Source organism: Mytilus trossulus, chromosome 2 (genome assembly GCF_036588685.1).
Source record: "Mytilus trossulus isolate FHL-02 chromosome 2, PNRI_Mtr1.1.1.hap1, whole genome shotgun sequence".
Taxonomy (NCBI): Eukaryota; Metazoa; Mollusca; class Bivalvia; order Mytilida; family Mytilidae; genus Mytilus; species Mytilus trossulus.
In genome coordinates this window covers 86,530,803-86,554,388 of record NC_086374.1, presented here as the reverse complement: position 1 = coordinate 86,554,388, position 23,586 = coordinate 86,530,803, and the positions used below count along the sequence as shown (strand labels likewise).

Here is a 23,586-nt window from a genome sequence, read left to right as displayed (position 1 = left end):
AATTTTTTATATTTATAATACATATCTATCACTTCTGTGCATGTAGGTGAGACATGCACAGAAGTGATAGATATGTATTATAAATATAGAAAATTGAATATTTTAATAAAAAAAAAAAAAAAAAAAAATCTGTATCATAGACCCAAGCGCCTGTGGATAACGCTGCACAGAAAAAAAGAAAATTTAAATTCTTTGTCAGAGTATTTTTGAGAGCATTTTTTTTTATTGAAATTTAAATGAATTATGTTTTAGCTGAAATGACTCGAACATTAATCATAGTTTTTGCAGAAAACCCGAAAATCTACAACGTTGCGGAACTAGAAGGTGTACACTACTGAAAAAAGACAACAAAAATATCATTACTATGAGAGTGCTTCTTTTGTTTCAGAATTAGAGTTCATGTATAAATCGTACTTTAGCAATGCATTTGTACATGACTGGTGATCATGCCCTGGTGATCATCTATATAATAAGTAAGCTATTTTGTATAAATATTAGAAAGACAAAGGCAAGGGGTATACTATATCCATCCATGCCACAAAAGATATACACGCACAACAAAAAAGCACACAACAAGCGTATGTCTGGCTTGAAAATCTAGCATGAGAAAACGATTAAGGGTATACAATCGGTAAAACTCAACAACTATAAATTGCATTCTAATAAAAAAATATATATTTTGATACACGTTGCCAAGATTAAACGATTTAACAAAAGAGGTATGTTCATTTTTCCCGTTTAGATTTTAGGCAGAACATATGGGGTATAAATAGTTAAAATACGGTTTGATAGATTTTTCAAGTATGACAATGTTCTTGGTGCGATTATTTGTTAGTAAATACATTATTTTACAACAAATATAAATTTATAAGAATATTTGACCACAACAGTAAAGTAACCGTATAGTCAAGTGATTGAAAATTATATTTGTTTTGATTAATGATTTAGCAATGAACTTTGCATTCAGTAAAACTATAGTACTATATGCATTGCTTCTTATATTGTTAGACAAGTAATTTGCATTGTATTCTACTCTAATGTACAGGTATCTCTGGGATCAACTTATTTATGTATATTTCAAACAAGATATGTCCTGGTTTACAGCATATTTGTAAATACAATTGCAATAAAAATGCAACAAACTTATTTAAATGGCTTTTTTAAGTTTGTTTATTCATAAAATTCCCATTTATAACTACTTTAACGAATATATCAGAGCAAAGGATTATTGACCGTGAGGCGATGTCACAATAGTTTACTTCTTTATATATTTTCACAGTTACGATGAACCAAGGACGTTTACACTATATCATATGGATTTTTTGTTTTTTTATTTTTTTTGGCAAATAAAGATTTGTAAAAGCTTTGATCGCGCGCTCCGTACACAATGTCTTTTACGCCTAATTAAACTACAAAAATAAACATTCAATTCTGAAGTAAATGGCACGGAAGCCAATGACGGTAATATGCGGTAGAAAAAGAAGTACTTGTATTCCCTATATATTTTTTTTAATCCCCTTAGTATATAAGCGTCATCATAGTATTATTTCCATAACATGGTCTATATAAAATAAGGTGTATGGTATAATTACCAAAGAGGCAAATATCCACCTAAGTCTAAATGAATTGGATGTAAGAAATTTTAGGAATCGTAAGACCTTCAACAATGAGAAAAATCCATACCGTATGGTCAGCTTTTCAGGTCCCTAAATGACGCTTCTGACTCGGGACAGGCACATAAAAAGTACTGCGCGGTTAAATATGGGTTTGAGCACTCCCCTTAATCTTGGAAGGTGGTGTACATTTTAACAGTACAACATTAGAACAAACTGTAAAAGTCAGTTGAAAATGTCTTCACTAATCAGATGGATACATGTAGAAAATCATCTAACAAAAACACAAAGTAGACGAAAAACAAAAAGACACTTAGTACAGATCTGAGAGTGCTCATAGTAACTAACAGCTAGTTCAAAGCCACTAACAACTAATGCAAAAATTATGTATCTAACTATAAGCCTAAAATATCAATTAGTACACATACAACATCCAATGAATTTAAGATAAAGACGTCAATAGCAGTCAGACAAAACATGACCGTGTGGCATGCCAAAATTTAAGTATCTAGAAAGACGTCAATAGCAGTCAGACAAAACATGACCGTGTGGAATGCCAAAATTTAAGTATCGACAGATTGTAGAACCGTGGAAGTGTATTATATAGTATGGTTTTAGTCTATTGATAACAAGAATCAATATTTATGTCAATAAAAACAATATTCAAAGATATAATGTCGTTTTGAATATGTGTTAACTTTTAGAATACGTTAATTTAAAGGATTGATAAGTTTACTCGGAACATATCTAAATTTCCGTCAAATTTAGGAAGTGCCTTTTTGTTTGATTTTTTTTCTACAGGTACAGCCAAACTGCAAAACAAATCTTTTTATCTATGCAAGAACTAAGTAAAGGTTCTAAGTAGTTTGTTGTAAAGAAATTCATGACTTACTCATTTACTATTAATATATAGATTACGCTCATTAAAATCCAAAGCGTCACTACAGAAACGAGCATAGAAAACGAGTTGTTATATATAAACACCGTAACACGGGGCCAAAGGAACTTCACCGTCCAAAAAGGAAAGCTAATAATAGGGAAAGAAAAATTATCCCATTTGATATAAGCTTTTGTGTAGAGTTTTTGTAAAATACTGAAATATCAAAATCTAGGAAATTGACAGTTATTGCTAGTGATATTAGATTTATTTAAAGTAAGTTCCTTTAGGTAAATGTCAACAGTGTAGCTACAGTATTCTTGAGTTTTGAACGAACAAATATCATCAAGATAATGGTAAGTGTTGTTCAAGTTATCAATTAAACTGAGTTTGGTCTCAAAGCAGTAAAGGAAAAGTGTGCTATTAAAAGGTCACAATTAACGTAAATACGACCATTAGTAAACAAGTAACTTACCAGACGTCAGGAGCAATATACAAGGTAAAACATTAACAAAGGCAAACTCATGTCTAAGCTTTCTGATATCGTATGATATATTTCTATTAATAATTAGAAATGAGTTTTAAACTTGATACGCATACATGTATACATTCGTATATACCTATAAAACGAGAGGAGGTTGTGAAAAACTAATTAAAGATCGTTAACACCACCTCATTATGTTGCACTCAAAGCTACATTTAGGACATCTTGCTATTGCCTTATAATGACGATTTTTCTATGCCACCTTTACAAACTTAATCATAAACAAGAAAATTTCTACAGAAATCGTTGGAGTATACATATTTAACATTTAGTTCGGCAGATGACAGTTAATAGTTTAAGTATACGAAACTCACAAGAACAAGCTTCTTAGAACATCTACGAAATTGATGAACTTTTTAATATTACAGTATATAAATTGCATTCCTTTTCTGTGAAATATGCCTGTCAGTATGTATCAGCGATTTTTATTTTCAATTGTGTTTCCTTTTTAGCAAGGTTTGAGCTTAAGCACTCCTTTGAAAGTTTCTACATATTCAACATAATGACTAATTGTATTGATGAACAACTGCTTATTTGATTCAGTAGACTATTAGCAATAGTTGCGCCATTTGATAGGAAACTTAGATTAACACCAGTCAAATTTCGTAACATTTGTAAAAAGTTAAGTTTCTTTACTTATATATCTGTAAGAGAGAGAGAGAGAGAAATTCTGCCAATTGTTTACGACAGACGCGCGTTTCATCTACAAAAGACTTATCCACTTGTATGTTTGTCCATCTGATGAGTTTAGCCTTTTTCAACTGATTTTTAAAGTTGGGTCTTATGTTGTACTACTTTGCCATTGTCCCATGTTAGGGGTCGAGATCCCGCTAACATGTTTAACCCCGCCACATTCTGTTTGTTTATATGCCTGTCCCAAGTCAGGAGCCTGTAATTCAGTGGTTGTCGTTTGTTGCTGTGTAACATATTTTTTTTCTATTCATTTTTTGTAAATAAATAAGGCGTTAGTTTTCTCGTTTGAATTGTTTTACATTGTCATTTCGGGGCCTTTTATAGCTGTCTATGTGGCATTGTCTTTGTTTATTGTTGATGGCAGTACGGTGACCTATAGTTGTTAATTTCTGAGTCAATTTTGGTCTCTTGTGGAGAGTTGTCTCATTGGCAATCATACCACATCTTCTTTTTATATAATCATTGGCGCTCTAATAAAATGACTGAAATCAGATCGAATTTGTGTACAAATTTGATGAATCACAAGTTCATGATATAAATTTTAAGCTCTATTAATTTGTAGCTAAAAATACAAGCAAATATTCTTATTATTAAATCACGAATTGTAAGATCTATAACAATGGGTGCTGGTAACTTAAGCTGGTTATTTAAATGTTCTAGATATTAAACTAGTCGAGACATTTACTTAAAGTACATACAAAGGACGGTTGCTATTTCAATATTTTTTTCTTTTTGTAATCGTTTTGACTGCTTGATGAACACAGAAAGGGTATTGAATTGCTAGATTTGACAAACCTATACTTTCATTTATAAGTTTGTTAACTTTGTTTGAATAGAAAATCGAGAGCTAACATAAACGTGTTGACGTGAAAGAGTTATTTTTGAGTGTCGTGGTTTATTAAAATACAAAGACGAAACAAATACCATTTGGTGTTATATATTGTGAAAATTACCAGTGTAGATTTAAGATTGTACGAAGACGAAAAAAAATACAATTAGGTCTGAAGTATTGAAGGCTTAGAAAGTGGTTATTCACTACTGTGATCCATGGGTACTCATTAGTTTGTGTCTTTCGTACATATTCATAAAGTTATGCCAGAATACAACGCAGATTTCTCTCGTGGCTAGTTTGCTTACTTTGTTAATTATACAAAGAAAATAACTATCAACTTACAAACAAAATTCACGAAAATTGGTACCCAAGAAAAAAATCACTGCATAGCATATGCTGCAGTGTCTGAGATATTCATTGCTTCTTTATATGCAAATAGTTTCTGATAGTGACATAAAAGCACCTTCTAATAAGAAAAAAGAACCTTCTGATAATACAAAAGCACCTTCTTTTGATAAAAAAGCACCATTACTTAATAGAAAAAAGCACCTTCTTATAATACAAAAGCACCTTCTTTTAATAAAAAAAATCACCTTCTAAAAAGCACTATCATATAATGAAACATCCACAGCATATAATAGAATATGCCACATAAGACAGTTATGGCGTTCCATAATATTATATCTAAGATGTTTTCTGTTGTTTTAATCATGGCGTTGTCAGTTTGGTTAACGACTTATTTAACATCCATCAGAGAATGATTGTGCATTGCAATCCTATTTTTAAATGTACACTGTAATAAGATCATTGAATATTGTTTTTATTGGTATAAATATTGATTTTGTTATCAGTAGATTAAAAGCTAACTAAATATTACTAGTATGTTGTATACATACACATTTTCATGGATCTACAATCTGTCGATATCTGTAACTTGGCATTGCACAAGGTCATGTTTTTCTCTGGCTGTTTATGACGTCTTTACTAAATCCATTTTATGTTGGATGTGTACGGATTGAGTGTTGAGTCTAAGAGGCATGATTTTTTATGAGTTGTTAGTGGCTTTGAACTAGCTGTCAGATAACTGCGAGTACTCTCAAATCTGTTCATTATGTCTTTTTGTGTAGTGAGGTATAAGTACCCGGCCACGTCCACTTGTATTTTTTGTCTTTCCGATGAGTTAACTAAGCCTTTTTTAACAGATTTTTATAGTTCGTTCTTATGTTGTACTGTTATACCAGTGTCCCAGGTTAGGGGGAGGGTTGGGATCCCGCTAACATGTTTAACCCCGCCACATTATTTATGTATGTTCCTGTCCCAAGTCAGGATCCTGTAAATCAGTGGTTGTCGTTTGCTTATGTGTTACATATTTGTTTTTCGTTCATTTTTTTACATAAATAAGGCCGTTAGTTTTCTCGTTTGAATTGTTTTACATTGTCTTATCGGGGCCTTTTATAGCTGACTATGCGGTAAGGGCTTTGCTCATTATTGAAGGCCGTACGGTTACCTATAGTTGTTAATGTTTGTGTCATTTTGGTCTTTTGTGGTAAGTTGTCTCATTGGCAATCATACCACATCTTCTTTTTTATATTTCATATCATACACAAATCTGCAGGAATTCATTGAAAGCGTTTCGAAATCGGACCTGTAATACAAGAATTTGGTTACCTCTTTCAAAATATTGATTTCTTGGTCAATTACTTATCGTTTTTAGCTCACCTGACCTGAAAGGTCAAGTGAGCTTTTCTCATCACTTGGCGTCCGTCGTCCTGCGTGCGTCGTCCGTAATTTTTTACAAAAATCTTCTCCTCTGAAACTACTGGGCCAAATCTAACCAAACGTGGCCAAAATCATCCGTGGGGTATCTAGTTTAAAAACTGTGTCCGATGACCTGGCCATCTAACTAAGATGGCCGCCATGGCTAAAAATAGAACACAGGGTTAAAATGTGTATTTTTGCTTATATCTATGAAACCAAAGCATTTATAGCAAGTCTGACATAGGGGTGAAATTGTTGATCAAATCAAGATCTATCTGCCCTGAAATTTTCAGACGAATCGGACAACCTGTTGTTGGGTTGCTGCCCCCGAATTGGTTATTTTAAGAAAATTTTGCAGTTTTTGGTTATCATCTTGAATACTATTATTGATAGAGATAAACTGTAAACAGCAATAATGTTCAGCAAAGTAAGACCTACAAATAGGCCAGCATTACCAAAATTGTCAGTCAGCCCCTTAAGGCGTTATTGCCCTTTATAGTAATTTTTTAATAACTTTTCGTCATTTTTTGTAACTTGTACAAAAATCTTCTTCTCTGAAACTACTTGGCCAAATTTAACCAAACTTTGCCACAATTATCATTGTGGTATACAGTTTATACAATGTGTCCAATGACCCCGCCTTCCAGACAAAATGGCTAAAATTGGAATTAGATTGTGGTAAAATGCCGTTTTTGCTTTATCTCTTTGAAATTAAGACATTTAGGGCAAATCTTTCAAGATTTAAATGTCCCTCAGAATAAGATCTATCCCCTAACATATTTTCAGATGAATCCGACAATCAGTTGTTGGGTTGCTGCCCTGAAATTGGTAATTTTAAGGAAATTTTGCAGTTTCTGGTTATTATCGTGAATACTATTATAGATAGAGATAAACTGTAAACAGCAATTATGTTCAGCACAGTAAGATCTACAAATACATCAACATGATAAAAATTGTTAGAGGGCCCCTTAAGGAGTTATTGCCCTTTATAGTCAATATTGAACAATTTTTTGTCATTTTTGTAACTTTTACAAAAATCTTCTATTCTAAAACTATGGGCCAAATTTAACCAAACTTGGTCACAATCATTACTAGGGTATCTATTTAAAAAAAGTGTCTCATGACCCTGCCTTCCAACCAAGATGGCCGACATCAGTAAATACAGTAACAGGTGAGCGACACAGGCTCTTGAGCTCTAGTTTTGGTAAACTTTCTTTTTTACCGTTTGAATAGTTTTACAATTGCTATTTCAGGGCTGTATATATGTGACCTATAGATGTTAATTTTTGTGTCATTTGGGTCTCTTTAGGAGAGTTGCTCATAGACAACGACGCCACATCTTATTTTTATGGTTACACATAGAACCAACTTTGAGAATAACTTTTCGCACACTCAATTTATTTGCTAGCCTGATATCCTACATGTAGCTCACTGCTCGAACGACGAAATATTAGATTCGATCAGGATGTCAGGCTACTCGTATGTAATTTCTGCAGAATTTTCACTTTGTTATCTGGGAAAGTATACAATTTACATATATCATTTTTGCGATATTCATATAATTTATTGCTTGCTTTATTTTCATTTCACATTTTATGTAAACCCTTGAGACCGTCCATTTATGCACATTTAACGCAACAACAAAAACGAACACAGTTTGAAATTGATATAATTCAAAGATTTGACTTTTAATTTGCTTTACTTGATCTATCTATTTATTATTAGATTGTTATTTCATGTTACAACTGAATTGATCTGAATTTAATCTAAACATTATACCTTCATGAAAGTCAATTTCAATTAGTGAATTTTTTATGATGTAATATCATTTGGGTTCATCGAAAATAGTTATCCATGCATATTTAAATTACTAGTCGTATATAGAATGTGCCCAAACGAGTACCATATCTAATACCTCTTGTGAAGAGATGTCCTGATCATGTCTTAGAATTAGTTTCTAAAAAAACATTTCAAATAAATCAACTGCTGGGTTTTGCTAAAAGTGAAGTGAAGTTACGTAAATTGAATGTTACATATATTGTTTTTAAATTGAGGTCCTGATTCTAATTTGCGAGTAGTACTCACATGACTTATATCAGAAACCTTGTGTAACGGGAGGTAACTCTGATATAACCAAGAATGGAAAGTGGGTATTTTTTAAAACTTTTGTAACGTGTAACCGGGCGGGGACGTTTAGATGTTTTTATCCTCGGGTTCGTACCAGTTTCCTGGATTTGAAAAGCAATTCAAAAGTTATAAAGTCAATAAAAAGTTACACTATCACTATCAAATATGAAACAAATACTTAACTACATACAACGATTTTCAACACCTATCAACCTAACCCGAACTTGTTGAATTAAAACTGTTTAAAACCCTTTCTGTCATATACTGTTTAAAACCAACTGTTTGAAACTATAGTCTGGAACCTAAATGTATAGAACTGGTTTGAAACCTCAATGTATAACACTTGTCAGAAACCTAAATGTATGAAAATGGCCAGACGGTTTGGAACTATTGTCTGAAACCTGTCTGGAACCTAAATGTTTGAAACGGGTCAGACGGTTTGGAACTAGTGTCTGAAACCTAAATGTTTGGAACCTGTCTGGAACCTAAATGTTTGAAACGGGTCAGACGGTTTGGAACTATTGTCTGAAACCTAAATGTTTGGAACCTGTCTGGAACCTAAATGTTTAAAACGGGACTAAACCTGAATGTATAAAACGGGCTGAACCGAAATGTATCAAACGGGCTGAAACCTTAATAAAACGAATGTTTGGAAACTATTTCAACTGTTGTTAACTTTCGAATTATGAAACTTTATTAAAATATATTTATAAAACTGTTGGAACAGGGTAGAACTAAGGTATGGTTTAACAGCAAACACTCACTGCAATAGTGAGAGATGTGGAACGCAAAACCTTAGCACTAACCCTGTTTATACAACTTCTACGGAACCGAAACTATTTATATCTTCTCAACAGGTTTCAAACACTCCACTTTGTTTGAATACTCCTGCTTCTCGTCTTTAAATATTAACGATCCAACCTTTTTCGTCTCCTTCTTACGACGTCTCTGATAAGAATGACAATTTACACTGGGTAGCTACCACTATTTATACTTCTAACGCGGACCTCGAAGAGAGCACCCTAGTAACAACTGTACAGGTAAAGCGTCTGATAGCAACCAAGGATAAAGGGATGATTTTAGAAACAGTTTTCAACGATAAACGGATAATAAGGGAAAGTAATAGAGATATCGGAAAATATAAAACTGTAGAACTATTATAACCTTCTTAAACTGCAAATTCGTAACACTACCCACGCCTCCGATTTCATGCGTCCTCGCATGAGTTTTACAATTTTATACTGACTTAATCAAAACACAATCAAAACTGTTCTCGTTAAAACTAGCTGACACCATACCAAGGTTTTACTTTAAACCTCAATGTATCCACTCATTCCGCAGAATATCTCTCCCAGCAACTGTTTGTACACCGAGGGTTATACCATGATAACCAACTAATGGCTTTCCTACAACATCTGCCGACAAGCGTCAGACCTAGGGGTACCTTAGCCTATTCACAGTTCCGGGGTTCCTGTCAGCCTCGTTCGACTAGCATGTTCTTTCTGTTTTGTTAGCTATGCTCCTATTGTCCAAATACTAGTATCATACTTTTATTCATATTTGTAAAAGCAACTGAATACTGAACTTAGATTAAATTTTGACCAGATAAAACCATTTCAAATATTCTGTTTTAAATACCACTAGAAAAGTTGTGTTGCCAAAAACTGGTTTAAAACAATTTTGCCTCACAACAGGCCACTTATGGACCACTCAATAAGAGTTGTTGTAAAGGGTTCTTTAACGTGCACAAGACGTGGTACTTCCTGAACACAGGACCTCGGATTTAACGTCCCCATCCGACGGACGGACATATATACATTTATGAATAATAGAAATTTAAATCAAGTTTTATAATACAGTTTCAAAATATATGACGCTTCCTGCATCAATAAATAGACAAAAACAAATCTTTATAACGGCATCCAAACTGTCTCGTGCTCCTCAACCTTTTCCATCTGTTGACCGTTCTCAGCATACTTTGTTATGATTCTAACTATTTTCCTTTCTTTTGTTACGTTGGTTTTTGTGGCCTGTTGTTTTGTTACAAACTTCTGTCTTTTCGGATGTTCCACTTCTTCACTTACTTCTTTCTTAATATTTTCCCTTCGTATGAAGGACTCACACTTTCTCTTTGTTGAAGCCAACACAAGTAATGGGGCACACCTTTTTCTTGCTGTAGGGACATTCCTTTTGTTCCCGGGTGTACGATCTACATTATTTTCTTCTTTCTTTTGTGGCGTGTCTTCTTCAGAATATTCTTTATAATGAAAAACTGCACCCTTCACATCCTTATCCATAACTGTTTGGTTAGTTATTTCTTCGCTATAACCAGCCTTCAGTTTGGGATCCTGCCTATCGCTATCTGCATTATCCAGATTTTCTAAGTCTACACTGCTAATGTCATCCAGAATGTCTTCTATAAGGTTTTGAGGGTCAGACTGATCAAAATCATCTTGTCCTCTTTCTGTAACACCAACCTTCTTTTCAACAACTCTGTTACTCCTTTTATTAGTCTCCACTCTGTGTATGTTTTTCGTGTGTCTTTTTAGATACTCCTGCTTCTTAAAAACTGTTTCACAGTCTTCACATCTGATCTCAGACTTTTCTTCTTTAGTTCTCTTATAGTCATCTCTAGGTTGCACAAGTTCTGTTTTAAATGGGTCAGGAACTTCATTGAATATAACTCCATTTACAACAATCTCACGTCTAGGGTGTTTGTTGATAGTTTCTGATACGGCAACCCTATCACAGCCTATGTGACCTTGGACATATAATCTAACAGCATGTCCCTTAATAGTTAAAGTCCCCTTGTATATATTTATGTTAGCTTCATGTGTTCTCAAGAAATCCAACCCTAGTATACAATCTACATTAATGTCAGCAACTATGGCAGCGCTTATACATTTGAACGTGTCAGTTTCAATTTCAAGTTCAGTTTTGCCTGACACATGCAACGAATGTCCACTAGCTGTAAGTATATCCCTTTCAGTTGGAATTAAATAAGGCATATTTGACATTTTCTGAAACATTTTAGTGGAGATAACTGTAACTGTAGCTCCAGTATCTATCAACAAATCTGTGATAATTCCGTTTACTTTTGCTTTCAGAAACATACCTGCATCAGGAAAAAGTTTATGAACCCCCACTTTTCCCGGTGTCGAATCTGAATTATCATAGTCTTGGTAAGCGTACCTTGTTTTAGGTTTGTCCTGATATCTAGGGTTCTGATAATTATATTGAAAGTTTGGATAGGAAGGACAATTAAATGCTCTGTGGCCTACCTCGTTACAAGCATAACACCTAAATGAACAGGGCTGCGGGGCACCACCCTGCTTCCTACCTTTATTGTTTTGTTTCAAGTCTCTCATTTCTTTTTGCAACTCTATTAATGTCTCTGACATGGTTTTCAAAAGCTGACTTGTAATGTTGTCAGCACTGTGTCTATTTTCAGACGCAGTTCGTAAAAATCCCTGACCTTCAATCCTTTTGCTTTCAGCTTTGTTAAAAGCGTCAAGCTCAACTGCATGTCTGATAGCGTCATTTAAATCAGTAGGTCTTGCCTGCCTTATTCGGAGCCTCATATCCGAATCTATTAACGAGTCTATAAACTGTTCTTTTGCCAAAGTCTCCCGCACTTCGTTTGGTGCAGTTGCATACGCAAGGTTGGTTAACCTTCTTATGTCTTGGCCTAACTCAGGCAAGGTCTCTACAGCTCTCTGGTGTCTCTCTCTGAGATGAGTTCTGTACAGCTCTGTTTGGTTAGACGGAGAAAAACGCTCTTCTAATGCCTTAACCAATTCTTTGAAATCTTGTCTAGACTCCTGGGTTAAGTTTCCCAAAACACCCTGAGCCTGACCCCTGAGAGAAACGGCCAAATACAGACCTTTCTCTTTGTCGGTCCAATTATTTATTTGGGAGCATGCATCAAAATGTGACCTAAAGTCAAGCCAAGGACCTTTCCCATCATAGGTAGCAGTCTTAACTATGTTTTTATTTTTGTATCCATCCGGAGGATAGGATTGTTTATCTTTACAAGACTCGGTAGCGCGAGTTAAGCCAGTTTTACTTGCTCTTTTTTTTGACAAAATTGTCACTAATTGGGAATTGTAATTGTTCAGTAAAATGGTTCGAAGTCTGTTTTTCCGCAGCAGGTGCTGATGTTTGAAACCTGACTGAAGATCTAGGTCGGGCTTCTAAAACGTCTCCATTTACACTACTACTTACATTTGTTTCATAAGTCGGAGACTTTGTCTGTTTTGACAATGGTTCGGAACGCCTGACTGAACCTATCCCCGAATCCCTATGTCTAAACACTGTTCGGGGTGTATCAACATGAGAAATTGATCTGTCTTTAACATGCCGATATTTTTCTAATTCGGCAGTCAAAATATCTATTTCCTGACTTAACTTTTCCTCAGTTAAACTTATGTCAGGATCATATAGAACACTATCTTTCCTATTTGAATTCATGATAACATACAATGTTTATATATATATACAAAATACGATTGAGAAGTGCTAGACAAATCCCACCGCTAAGCCACCATTTGTAACGTGTAACCGGGCGGGGACGTTTAGATGTTTTTATCCTCGGGTTCGTACCAGTTTCCTGGATTTGAAAAGCAATTCAAAAGTTATAAAGTCAATAAAAAGTTACACTATCACTATCAAATATGAAACAAATACTTAACTACATACAACGATTTTCAACACCTATCAACCTAACCCGAACTTGTTGAATTAAAACTGTTTAAAACCCTTTCTGTCATATACTGTTTAAAACCAACTGTTTGAAACTATAGTCTGGAACCTAAATGTATAGAACTGGTTTGAAACCTCAATGAATAACACTTGTCAGAAACCTAAATGTATGAAAATGGCCAGACGGTTTGGAACTATTGTCTGAAACCTGTCTGGAACCTAAATGTTTGAAACGGGTCAGACGGTTTGGAACTAGTGTCTGAAACCTAAATGTTTGGAACCTGTCTGGAACCTAAATGTTTGAAACGGGTCAGACGGTTTGGAACTATTGTCTGAAACCTAAATGTTTGGAACCTGTCTGGAACCTAAATGTTTAAAACGGGACTAAACCTGAATGTATAAAACGGGCTGAACCGAAATGTATCAAACGGGCTGAAACCTTAATAAAACGAATGTTTGGAAACTATTTCAACTGTTGTTAACTTTCGAATTATGAAACTTTATTAAAATATATTTATAAAACTGTTGGAACAGGGTAGAACTAAGGTATGGTTTAACAGCAAACACTCACTGCAATAGTGAGAGATGTGGAACGCAAAACCTTAGCACTAACCCTGTTTATACAACTTCTACGGAACCGAAACTATTTATATCTTCTCAACAGGTTTCAAACACTCCACTTTGTTTGAATACTCCTGCTTCTCGTCTTTAAATATTAACGATCCAACCTTTTTCGTCTCCTTCTTACGACGTCTCTGATAAGAATGACAATTTACACTGGGTAGCTACCACTATTTATACTTCTAACGCGGACCTCGAAGAGAGCACCCTAGTAACAACTGTACAGGTAAAGCGTCTGATAGCAACCAAGGATAAAGGGATGATTTTAGAAACAGTTTTCAACGATAAACGGATAATAAGGGAAAGTAATAGAGATATCGGAAAATATAAAACTGTAGAACTATTATAACCTTCTTAAACTGCAAATTCGTAACACTTTCTTTATTTTGCCTTGACGGGCAAAAAGCGAAGATTGCATATATGCTATTTCCAGCGGCTGCGTCAACAATTTGTTAAAGATTGCACTTAGGTCGATTTAAAACACCAATTATGACAAGTCAATGATATTTGGTATGCTGCTATGTTTCTCGTTATAGATTAGACCGTTGTTTTTCCCGTCTGAATGGTTTTATACTAGTAATTTTGGGGCCCTTTATAGCTTTTTGTTCGGTGCTCCGCGTTGAAGGCCGTACATTAAACTATAATGGTTTACTTCTATAAATTGTTATTTGGATGGAGAGTTGTCTCGTTGGTACTCACACCACATCTTCCTATATCTATATAAGCGTTGGCACATATCAATTCCATTAAGGTGTCAACCCTGTATTTTTTGCAACATTAAAAGACGACACGTATCTCTGTGTCAATAGTGTATTACTAATTTGTTTGTTCATTTATAGATTATTTCATTATTTTTTTTGCTGGCTAATTGATAATTGATATATATACCATAAAATCATTTATCGCTGCATTAACTCTTGGATTAAATATGTATATCACTCACGATATACCAATTGACGATATTGTAAGTCTCTTTACATAAAGATGTAATGCACTAAAAATAATATGAAGTACAAATATTATCAGTTTCCGCATACCCGCCCATGTTCGGCCCACTCGCTTTGTAAAGACAGGGACACAGTTTTCGTCTTTCCTTTCTCAATTTTGAATAAAGCTTATTCATTATAACGACTTAAAGTTGCTTCGTATAATTGAAATAAAAACTTTATCGTTATTAACAAACTGTAAGACACATGTACCCAGTTTTCCCGTAATTTTGTTGGTTATAAAAATATAACGACATGCATATGTCTTTTAGTTATTTGTGTGTGACGCACTTACCTGATCTCAACATCTTCTTTATTTTTATATTCTTGCAAAACAGCATTCACATTAAACCTTATTTATAATACTGCACGTACTATATTAAATAACTTTATTTCTTTGATGTATCAAAAAACATAAATAACTCGCTGTACGAGCAAGTACATGGTCTTGAAAAGCATTGGTACCAAACTGAATTTATAACAGTGCAGTCCTGTCGATCATCGAATCTGTTGCTGCTTTAATTTTATGTTTCCGTTACTTCCGTACCGTTATATTAAGATTTTTACTATTTCTGTTGTTTTCATTTTTTATTCGAATCAAGACAAAATAAACGTAGAATAACAATATGTCACCCAACTCCGTTGAGGGTACCATAATAATCGCTCACTGATCCTCTGGAAAATGATAGAGGCTTTCATCTTATTTTTAATAACTCGATTCTTGGATTATAATCTATATTTTCTGCTGCATAGCTATATAAAGTACAAACAGCATATAAAAAAGCAATTTCTGTCACCTCAAGCACTCTGCAGTTTTCTGTTGTGTTCTTGTAATGTCCCATGCTCTTTGAAAGTATTATACAGCTTGCTCTGTTTGAAACTGTATAGTTTGTAAACATGGTTAATGTCAAAATGCTCTGTACAAATGTTTCGAATTCATGTCATCTTTAATTGATTCAAATTCATCTTTACAGAGATGTCTGTTTGTATTTACCGCACCATCAACCATGGGGTTCATAATATTCAATGTTGTCTCTGTTCATCTTACATCATGTCAATGTTGCTGTACTAAATACCTCCTTATAAATAGGAGGAAATTGAAAATTTGGAACTGATAGAGAAAACTTATACAGGAGCGTTGCATGTTTAGTATTTAACTTCCGAAGTTCTTTCGTTATTTCAAACAGTTTATTCATGCTTTCACGTTTGCTTGAATGTGATTTGCAGATTTCAAAATGAAGAGAATTCCGTATTACGATGTGCAGTTTCTTTACTCCTTCAACATCCATAAGACCATGTAAATCTAAAACAAACATATATATCTTTATTTGCTTGGAGAAAAAACAAATGTATATGCTTGAATTAAATGCAATTAAGTATTCCTTTTGTTTCTCTCTGTTAATTTATTTGTGTTTAAGTATAATATCGATCGAGACTTTCTGAACCAATTTTTACAGTTCATTCAATGAGTTATTGGTGGGTTTGGGAGCTCAAAAGCATGTAAAACTTCGCTTTTCTTAAGCTAGGAAAAAAGTAAAATCAAAAAAATACAAACGATTTTTATTTCACTGATATGAATTTAACTGATGATAGTGGATGGCATAAACAGTAACTAAATTCTCTATCGATAATTTATTTGACTGTCCTAAGTCTTGAACATCGTAAATGTATGTTACCCACGATCGTTATCCGTGTTCTGTGTTGGAATATTTGATGCAAAATCTTACCTGGCTGTGTTAATACGAGAGCTAACAATAATGCCATTTCCGTGTCATTCAGACTTTGGCATATCAACCTTTCAACTGATTCAAACACTTCTTTCAAAAACTCCTGTTCTTCATTGTCTGAAAAGAAAAAGAAAAATAGCGAATTGTATGTTTAACACAGTATGCGGGAATATAGATTTACACACACATTCAAATAGAATAAAAGAGGCAGTTATATATTTAACAAAAAGTATGCCACTACTGAAAAAAGTGTTTGACAACAGAAATGGTGAAATCATCATGTATATCATATCATCTAACTTGTAGTCACCCATCTGTGTCGTTACTTAGAAGAAAAAAACATAAAGTAGACCTTCTACTTTTGGTAGTATCTTTAATCTGAATTTCAATGTTATACACAAAAGAGGGGCGAAAGATACCAGAGGGACATTCGAACTATATAAGATGTACTCACTCATTCAAATGTGTTAGATTGAGTGATGGAAAATAATCATTTTTTCCAAAAAATGAAATTAAAGAGAAAAAAAAACTGTGGTTAAGAAACTAATTTATGAAATTTGCTTCATAGGAGTACAAATCCAAAACAGCCAGTAGCGGTGCACAGTTAGTTCTAAGACTGTCTGCTGAACTATCAAGCAATCTCACTAAACGATGCGTTGTCAACCAGATGTCTAGCATGTTGAGGATATCATCTTCAGTATATGTGTTGTGGGAAGCAGTGAGGTTCTTCACAAATATCAGATTTTATATGACATAACCTAAACCAATGAATTTGTATATAAGTTTCCCATTTATAAACCCGCGTCTATCGTATTAACTGTCCAGCTTATAACGTAACGGTACCCAAATTGCACCGAGTACCCAAATTGCACCTATTTAGAAAAAAATAGCAACGGTAATCTTACAAGATTTCCTCGAGACTAAACAATTTGTTTTTTTATGATTTGATACTATGCACGTCTTTCAACATAGTAAACATATTCAGATATACACAAAACGTTCACAGTATTTATCAACAGATGGACTGTTTACTAAAAAGGCAAAAATGTCTGAAAGCGTCACCATGCGACGTCATCAAAACGTCATCTTTTTAAAATTAGCAAATACAATAAACTATGAGTATCCACTTCGTTAAATAGCATGGACTAATATCCAATTGTTCAAAATATTTGAAGAAATTAAACAAAAGCTCGGTTATTACACTTTTGACCATGTGAATTTAAGCATGGATGCAATTTGGGTACTCCTCATTACAAAATCATGGATAGTTTGGAGGTTGATTCAAACCCATTTTTTTATGACTCAATATGGATTAAAAATTAAATTGGTGTACCTATACAATAAAGAAGGATAGGGCTACAAAATGACCACAGTATGGACATTTTTTTCTTGATCATAAAAAAACGTAGGTGAAAAAAATGTCAAAATAGGTGCAATTTGGGTACCGTCACGTTATATATTTGGTGTTTTAAAAGCTGATCAAAAATTTAAACTTTTTTGTATTTTCTAAAAATTTATGTTAGATGTTAAGTTGGAGTTATTAAACCATTGTGTCGTATTGAATCGTTCCGCACAATTTAAAACGCTCGGAAGGCAAGCCTCAAACTAAAATTGAAAGATGTTTCCAAATTACCATCGAGTATGCAGACAGTGCAAAACTGGCTATTATAGTAAGATGACGTCAGGCAGTCGGATAGTATTAAAAATGGTCAACGGTTTGCGTAAAAGGGTAATTTAAAATTATTTTTCAATGACAGTACCGATTTTGATTGAATAACTTTTAACTTATTAACCAAGGTATTTGGGTATCTTGAGAAACTAGTCTATTGCACATCAAAGGGCCACTAGCTGTCAAATTCATTATCACCGATTTTTATCAAATTCTCATATTTGATTTATAACAATGTAAAACATTTATCCACACTATAACAACTGAGATGAAAATACGTCGCTTCGTTTCGTGTGTATTTTAGTTTAAACGCCATCTAATTTATTATCGAGTTGACCTCTGATGACCATATACGCGATGTAAACATAAATATAGATATAAATATATGAAGCAAACTCTTTCTGTTGTATTATTCTAGGTCTATTTAATTTCATGTTATAGATGAAAAATAAGTGTTTATGATCATTTTTACCTGAATAAGAATGATTTTTTTGTGGATCGAATCAGTCAATCAAATGATTAACTTTTGTTTCACTTTCAAGGTTGGCAGCCTAATCCTTTAAATAACTATACACATACAATTCACGTTTTATTCATCTCAAATTAAGGGGTTAAATTGAAGTTCACATGAATACGGATGCAATGGGGTCGAATTATTCACTTACAAGTGAATTTTGCCTATTTTGACCAAATTGAACCATACTAGCTGCTAAAAGAGAATTATTATATCACTTATTGTATTTCATTAGCTCGTAGCTAGTGCTCCTTTAATGACAGTTTTCTACGTTACACATCAAAATCCTAAAATGTTCTGTACCAAGTCAGGAAACTGGCCAATTGTTATATTATATTTCATTTCTGTATGTATTTCTTTTTAGTGTTGTTTTTCTGTTGTGTCGTAGTTCTCCTCTTATAGTTGATGTGTTTCTCTCAGTTTTAGTTAGTAACCCGGATTTGTCTTTTTCTCAATCGATTAATGAATTTCGAACAGTGGTATACTTCTGTTGCCTGTATTTACCAACAAAGTCGGATAAATGTGTTATATCAATTTACACATCAATTGTAGCTGTAAATACCTCAAACAATCAAGTATGATCTATATTCTTTTTGGCATTGATGACATGTGTTGTAAGAAAGAGACATTTTATGATGTTTACATCTTCAAATAAGACGTTAAAATATAAACTTGGATTATCTACATATATAATTAAGACTTACTGAGAGATGTGAATGCACACATAGACAATAATTTTCCACCAAAAATTACTTTCTTTCCTACAGGGTCATATACCTTCGAACAGAGGATAAGTAACGCTTCAAAAACTCCTGAAATGTATATAATAATGAAAATGTTGGTCTGTTCGTTCCAGCGCTGCAAAATTCGAAGTAAAGTAATATCGCAACAACGGATACATTTTTAAATAAGTATATTATACAAATATAGCCTTTGTATGAGGTCGATACAAGGATATATTGACCTGAAAGAAGTTTATTTACTGAGGACGAAGTCCGAGGTCGATATACTTCTTTGGGTCGATATATCCTGTATTGACCTCATACAAAGGCTATATTTGTTATATTATTAATTTCCGACCATATTTGTATCAAAATCGTCATTTAGGTCTGTTGGAATTTTATAAATATTACATCAATTTGTCTCCTTGACAATAAAAACATATTAGTTGTTATTTAATTTACTTTTTTTTTTTTGTATCTTATGTATTTGAAGATTTTTTCCGTCAAATTATTGATCACAGATATGATGTGTTTCAAAACGTTAAACAATATCATGAAATTCATTACATGACGTCACATAGTATATCGGTTTTTAGATATTCTAAAAATAACCGAGCGATATGCATTTTGCCGGTCAATATGCTTTTTGCTATACGCCGTTTTCTCTCTACATTCGAAAATATAGTTTAACATGTGACTATACCTAAACGAATCAAATGTGTTAAATAATACGAATTAATAATATTAATCTATAATGTCAGTTATTATCTAGACATTTACAATTTAAAGCAGCATACTTCCAAGTTGGTAAAAATATGAATACTTTGATAAGATGAATATCAAAATATCAACTAAACTTCAGATACTAGTATATAATGTGTATATTCAGTGTTTGTAATATTCAATTATTCACGACACATTTTCTAATATTGGGTTATAATCATGAAAATATTCGTCCAGGCCATTAACAGTTCAAGGGTTTAACATTTTGAGAGTAGAAACGATTCTTTGTAAAAAAATCACTTTGAACACTTAATTGTATCAAACTTTTTGAGAATGCTTTTCGTCTGTATATGCGACATTTTTTCTAGTAATAGTGAATAATTATACAAGACTTTATCATCGAACTCCAAAAGATATTTTTGTACACATACACAATGGCGGCTAAGATTTAATGTTTCAGCATGCCTATCAATGCATTGATAACTTTTGCCTATAAGGCACCTTAGTGTCGGGGAGTAATCAAATTAATTTTCATCTCACGAATCAGTTACTGTGGATTCATTATTATTCGTTTGATACCAATTTTCGTCAGTATCATGTGAAAAGATATTCAACGAATAATGTATTTTCAATAAGCTTTGTATACAGAGATTGACAAACCCACGAAATCAAATGTCCACGAATATGCAAGTTTTCGGAAATACACGACAATTGTTACCCATGAAAATAAATGAATCCACAATACCAAAATAACAAATTTGCATCGTATATCATTAGATGTGTACTCGAATGGCAAACACATGCATAAAATGAATTCAATCCCTATCGTCGCAACCGACTATGGTAAGTTTCGAGATCATCCAATCTTTATATCTCATACATGCACAATGGAATTTGAACAAACTAAAACATAATTTAATCAAGCTCAATTCCGACATAAACTGTAAAGAAAATATTTAGAGTTTAATAATTACCATTTTTAAGAAGGAGAATTTGATCAAAGTCACTAAGGTCACAAAAGCCTGGAATATGCTTTGCAAAATTTACAACCTTAAATATGGCATAAGATATATTATCTATTACTTGCTTCCATACTTCTTCTCGCTTCTGAAAATTTAAAGCAAAAATAAAAGTGTATGCTATGCCGTCCTACATACACATAAATTGTTCTAACAATAGATAACCAGGATTATTATTTGTATGGTAGTCCTGTCATGTAATTTGGTTTTAAACCACAAGTGCACCAGGAATATCAACCCATGTTTTTTAAATGATAGCAGTGGTCTAATAGTCACTAGAGAAACTTTTAAATATTTCCTTTATACATATCTTGAGAATTGTGTTTCAAATGTTTGAAATCTGTTCAAAGATTGAGGGACCGGCTGACCGGAAAAACTAATACGGAATCTTTCCAGTATATCTTTTATTTCAACTATGAAGTTCATCAAAACTAACAAAGTCCATCATAACCAAGTAAACGATACGATTAGAAACAATTGTCAACATTGCAAATGTTTAACTAAAAAGTTACTCTCGATAATTCATCCCACAATTTCTTGGATGTCAAATAACGTCACAAATTTATTTGGACGGTATGGAACATTTCTATTCTTAATAGATGACCACCACAAACCAGTTCTCTAATTTTAAAATATGACCTATTGAATTAAATCACCAAATGGGTAACACGGCAGGTGCCACAGGCGAGGTGAATTTGCATACCCTACGGAAGCATCCGATGTTTGTGTTGCTCAGTCTTTTGTTTTATGCGTAATGATTTGCATGATTTTTACGAATGACTAGCACTATCGTCTACCTTCAAGTCCCTAAATGTTGATCCATCCATCTACGTAATAATTTTCGTTTGCTTCCCTTTGCTGATTTTTTTGTTTTTATTTGCATTTATCATATTAAACAAACAGTGAGTTATGATACTTATAGTGCAGTAAGGTTTGCTTCATACCTTTCAGTATATTTATCATCCCAAATAGAATTGTACCATAATTTAAGATTATTTTATTTTAATTTTCAGATTTTTTTCTATTCAAAACAACAATTGTTTTTGTCATTATTACTATAAGTATTGTAATTATTATTTTTATCATTTCAATTATTATTATATAATTATTACTGAGAAGAACGTACCATATGTTCGTATTTCCACAGATCTGCTAAAGATATGTAACCAGACAGTAAGACTTGTTCATCACTTTTTTGTTGAGATGAAAATAAATTCAAATATGATTTGGTAACTGCAGTGCTGAAAGTATCTAAAAAGAAGTTTCCATAATGGAATTTGTAAAGATGTTTCATTTTTCATATCGTATGTTCTAAAATATTTAAACGTGTTGTCTAGATATTTCACCATTGTTTACGAACATTTTGCAACCCGACCATTTGAATCTTGGTCCATTTTTGATAGTTTTGTTATGGCAACCACGATATCAAATGACCACAATCTAACATCATAATAATCCTTGGGTGCACTTGTAAGTTAGTCGTTTTTAAAGTAAAGAAATAACTATTGTTAATAGCACTGAAAATCGGCGATTAAATGAAAAGGTCTATAGAATTGTTAATTTTGTTACTCAAACAGTCGAATTTGGATCCCCTTTTTATTATACATCGATGTGGAAACTGAATAATTAAAAGAAGACAAAAAAGGATGACCAGTAATAGTTGCATTTAACAATAATAGATTTTAATAGGCACTTTGCTATAAATTGTTTCATACTAGTTTACAAATACTAACCTTTAATAATGCCGAAAATTTTGTTTAGTTTCGCTTCTAATGAAACAGTTCTTACTCCTCTCGCCATGCATTTGTCGCATACAAATGTTTGTGAACAATATTTACAAGTCACGCAATAATCATTATGTGCAGCCATTTTCATAGTACCACGTAACTTTTCCGTTCCTTTTGAAGCTGAAATTATTTTAACAGATAGATAAAACTCAGGGTTGGCAAAGTATTACCCGCCCGGGTTTTACTGGACGGGAAAATCAGGGTTTTCCCGGGCTGGTCAATACTCCCAGAAACGGGCAATATGATTTTTTAAGCTTATTTCAACACAAAATAGTAAAGAATTGCTGTAGTTTCATAGTATTTTATCTAAATATATACATTTTATGCAGATAACAATTGAGTCATTTTTAGAAGATGAAAAATTTAATTTATATTCTCTTCTCCACTTAAATTCTATGTAGGCAAAATACAATATTTGCACATTTTTGGATTCCTTGATTATTTCTAAGCATTGTTTAAATAATCTTAACACTTTATTTTAATGTGTTTAGTGTTTATGTGAATTGTAAATTAAATTGCTATATATGCAATCATGATTGCTAAATAAACACCCTACAGGGTCTTGTCATTAACTCTTATATAGAAATGAAAGACATATTATTGTTATATAAACATATCTGTGTTCTAATCTGAATAATTACTTATTAATTAGTATTGTAGATTCCCTTAGCCG

At 33.1% G+C, this 23,586-nt stretch overlaps 1 protein-coding gene across 1 annotated transcript; it reads right to left on the bottom strand.

The window, feature by feature from the left end:
- Positions 1-15,145: 15,145 nt before the first annotated feature.
- Positions 15,146-21,953, bottom strand: LOC134706063 (probable nuclear hormone receptor HR3). The gene is made up of 5 exons (XM_063564773.1): positions 21,924-21,953; positions 21,082-21,214; positions 19,367-19,474; positions 16,480-16,596; positions 15,146-16,055 (listed from the first exon to the last, which is right to left on the bottom strand). Exons 1-5 carry the CDS (start codon positions 21,951-21,953, stop codon positions 15,802-15,804), a joined length of 642 nt encoding a protein of 213 aa, XP_063420843.1. The 3' UTR covers positions 15,146-15,801.
- Positions 21,954-23,586: the final 1,633 nt, after the last annotated feature.

What these genes read in the sequence shown, in the direction of transcription:
- LOC134706063 (XM_063564773.1), bottom strand. Translation starts at nt 21,953, where the DNA reads ATGGATGGATCAACATTTAGGGACTTGAAG. An exon ending in GTGTGCATTCACATCTCTCA is followed by an intron (nt 16,597 to 19,366) that starts GTAAGTCTTAAT and finishes TTTTCTTTTCAG; the next exon opens with ACAATGAAGAACAGGAGTTT. An exon ending in TCTCGTATTAACACAGCCAG is followed by an intron (nt 16,056 to 16,479) that starts GTAAGATTTTGC and finishes TGTTTGTTTTAG; the next exon opens with ATTTACATGGTCTTATGGAT.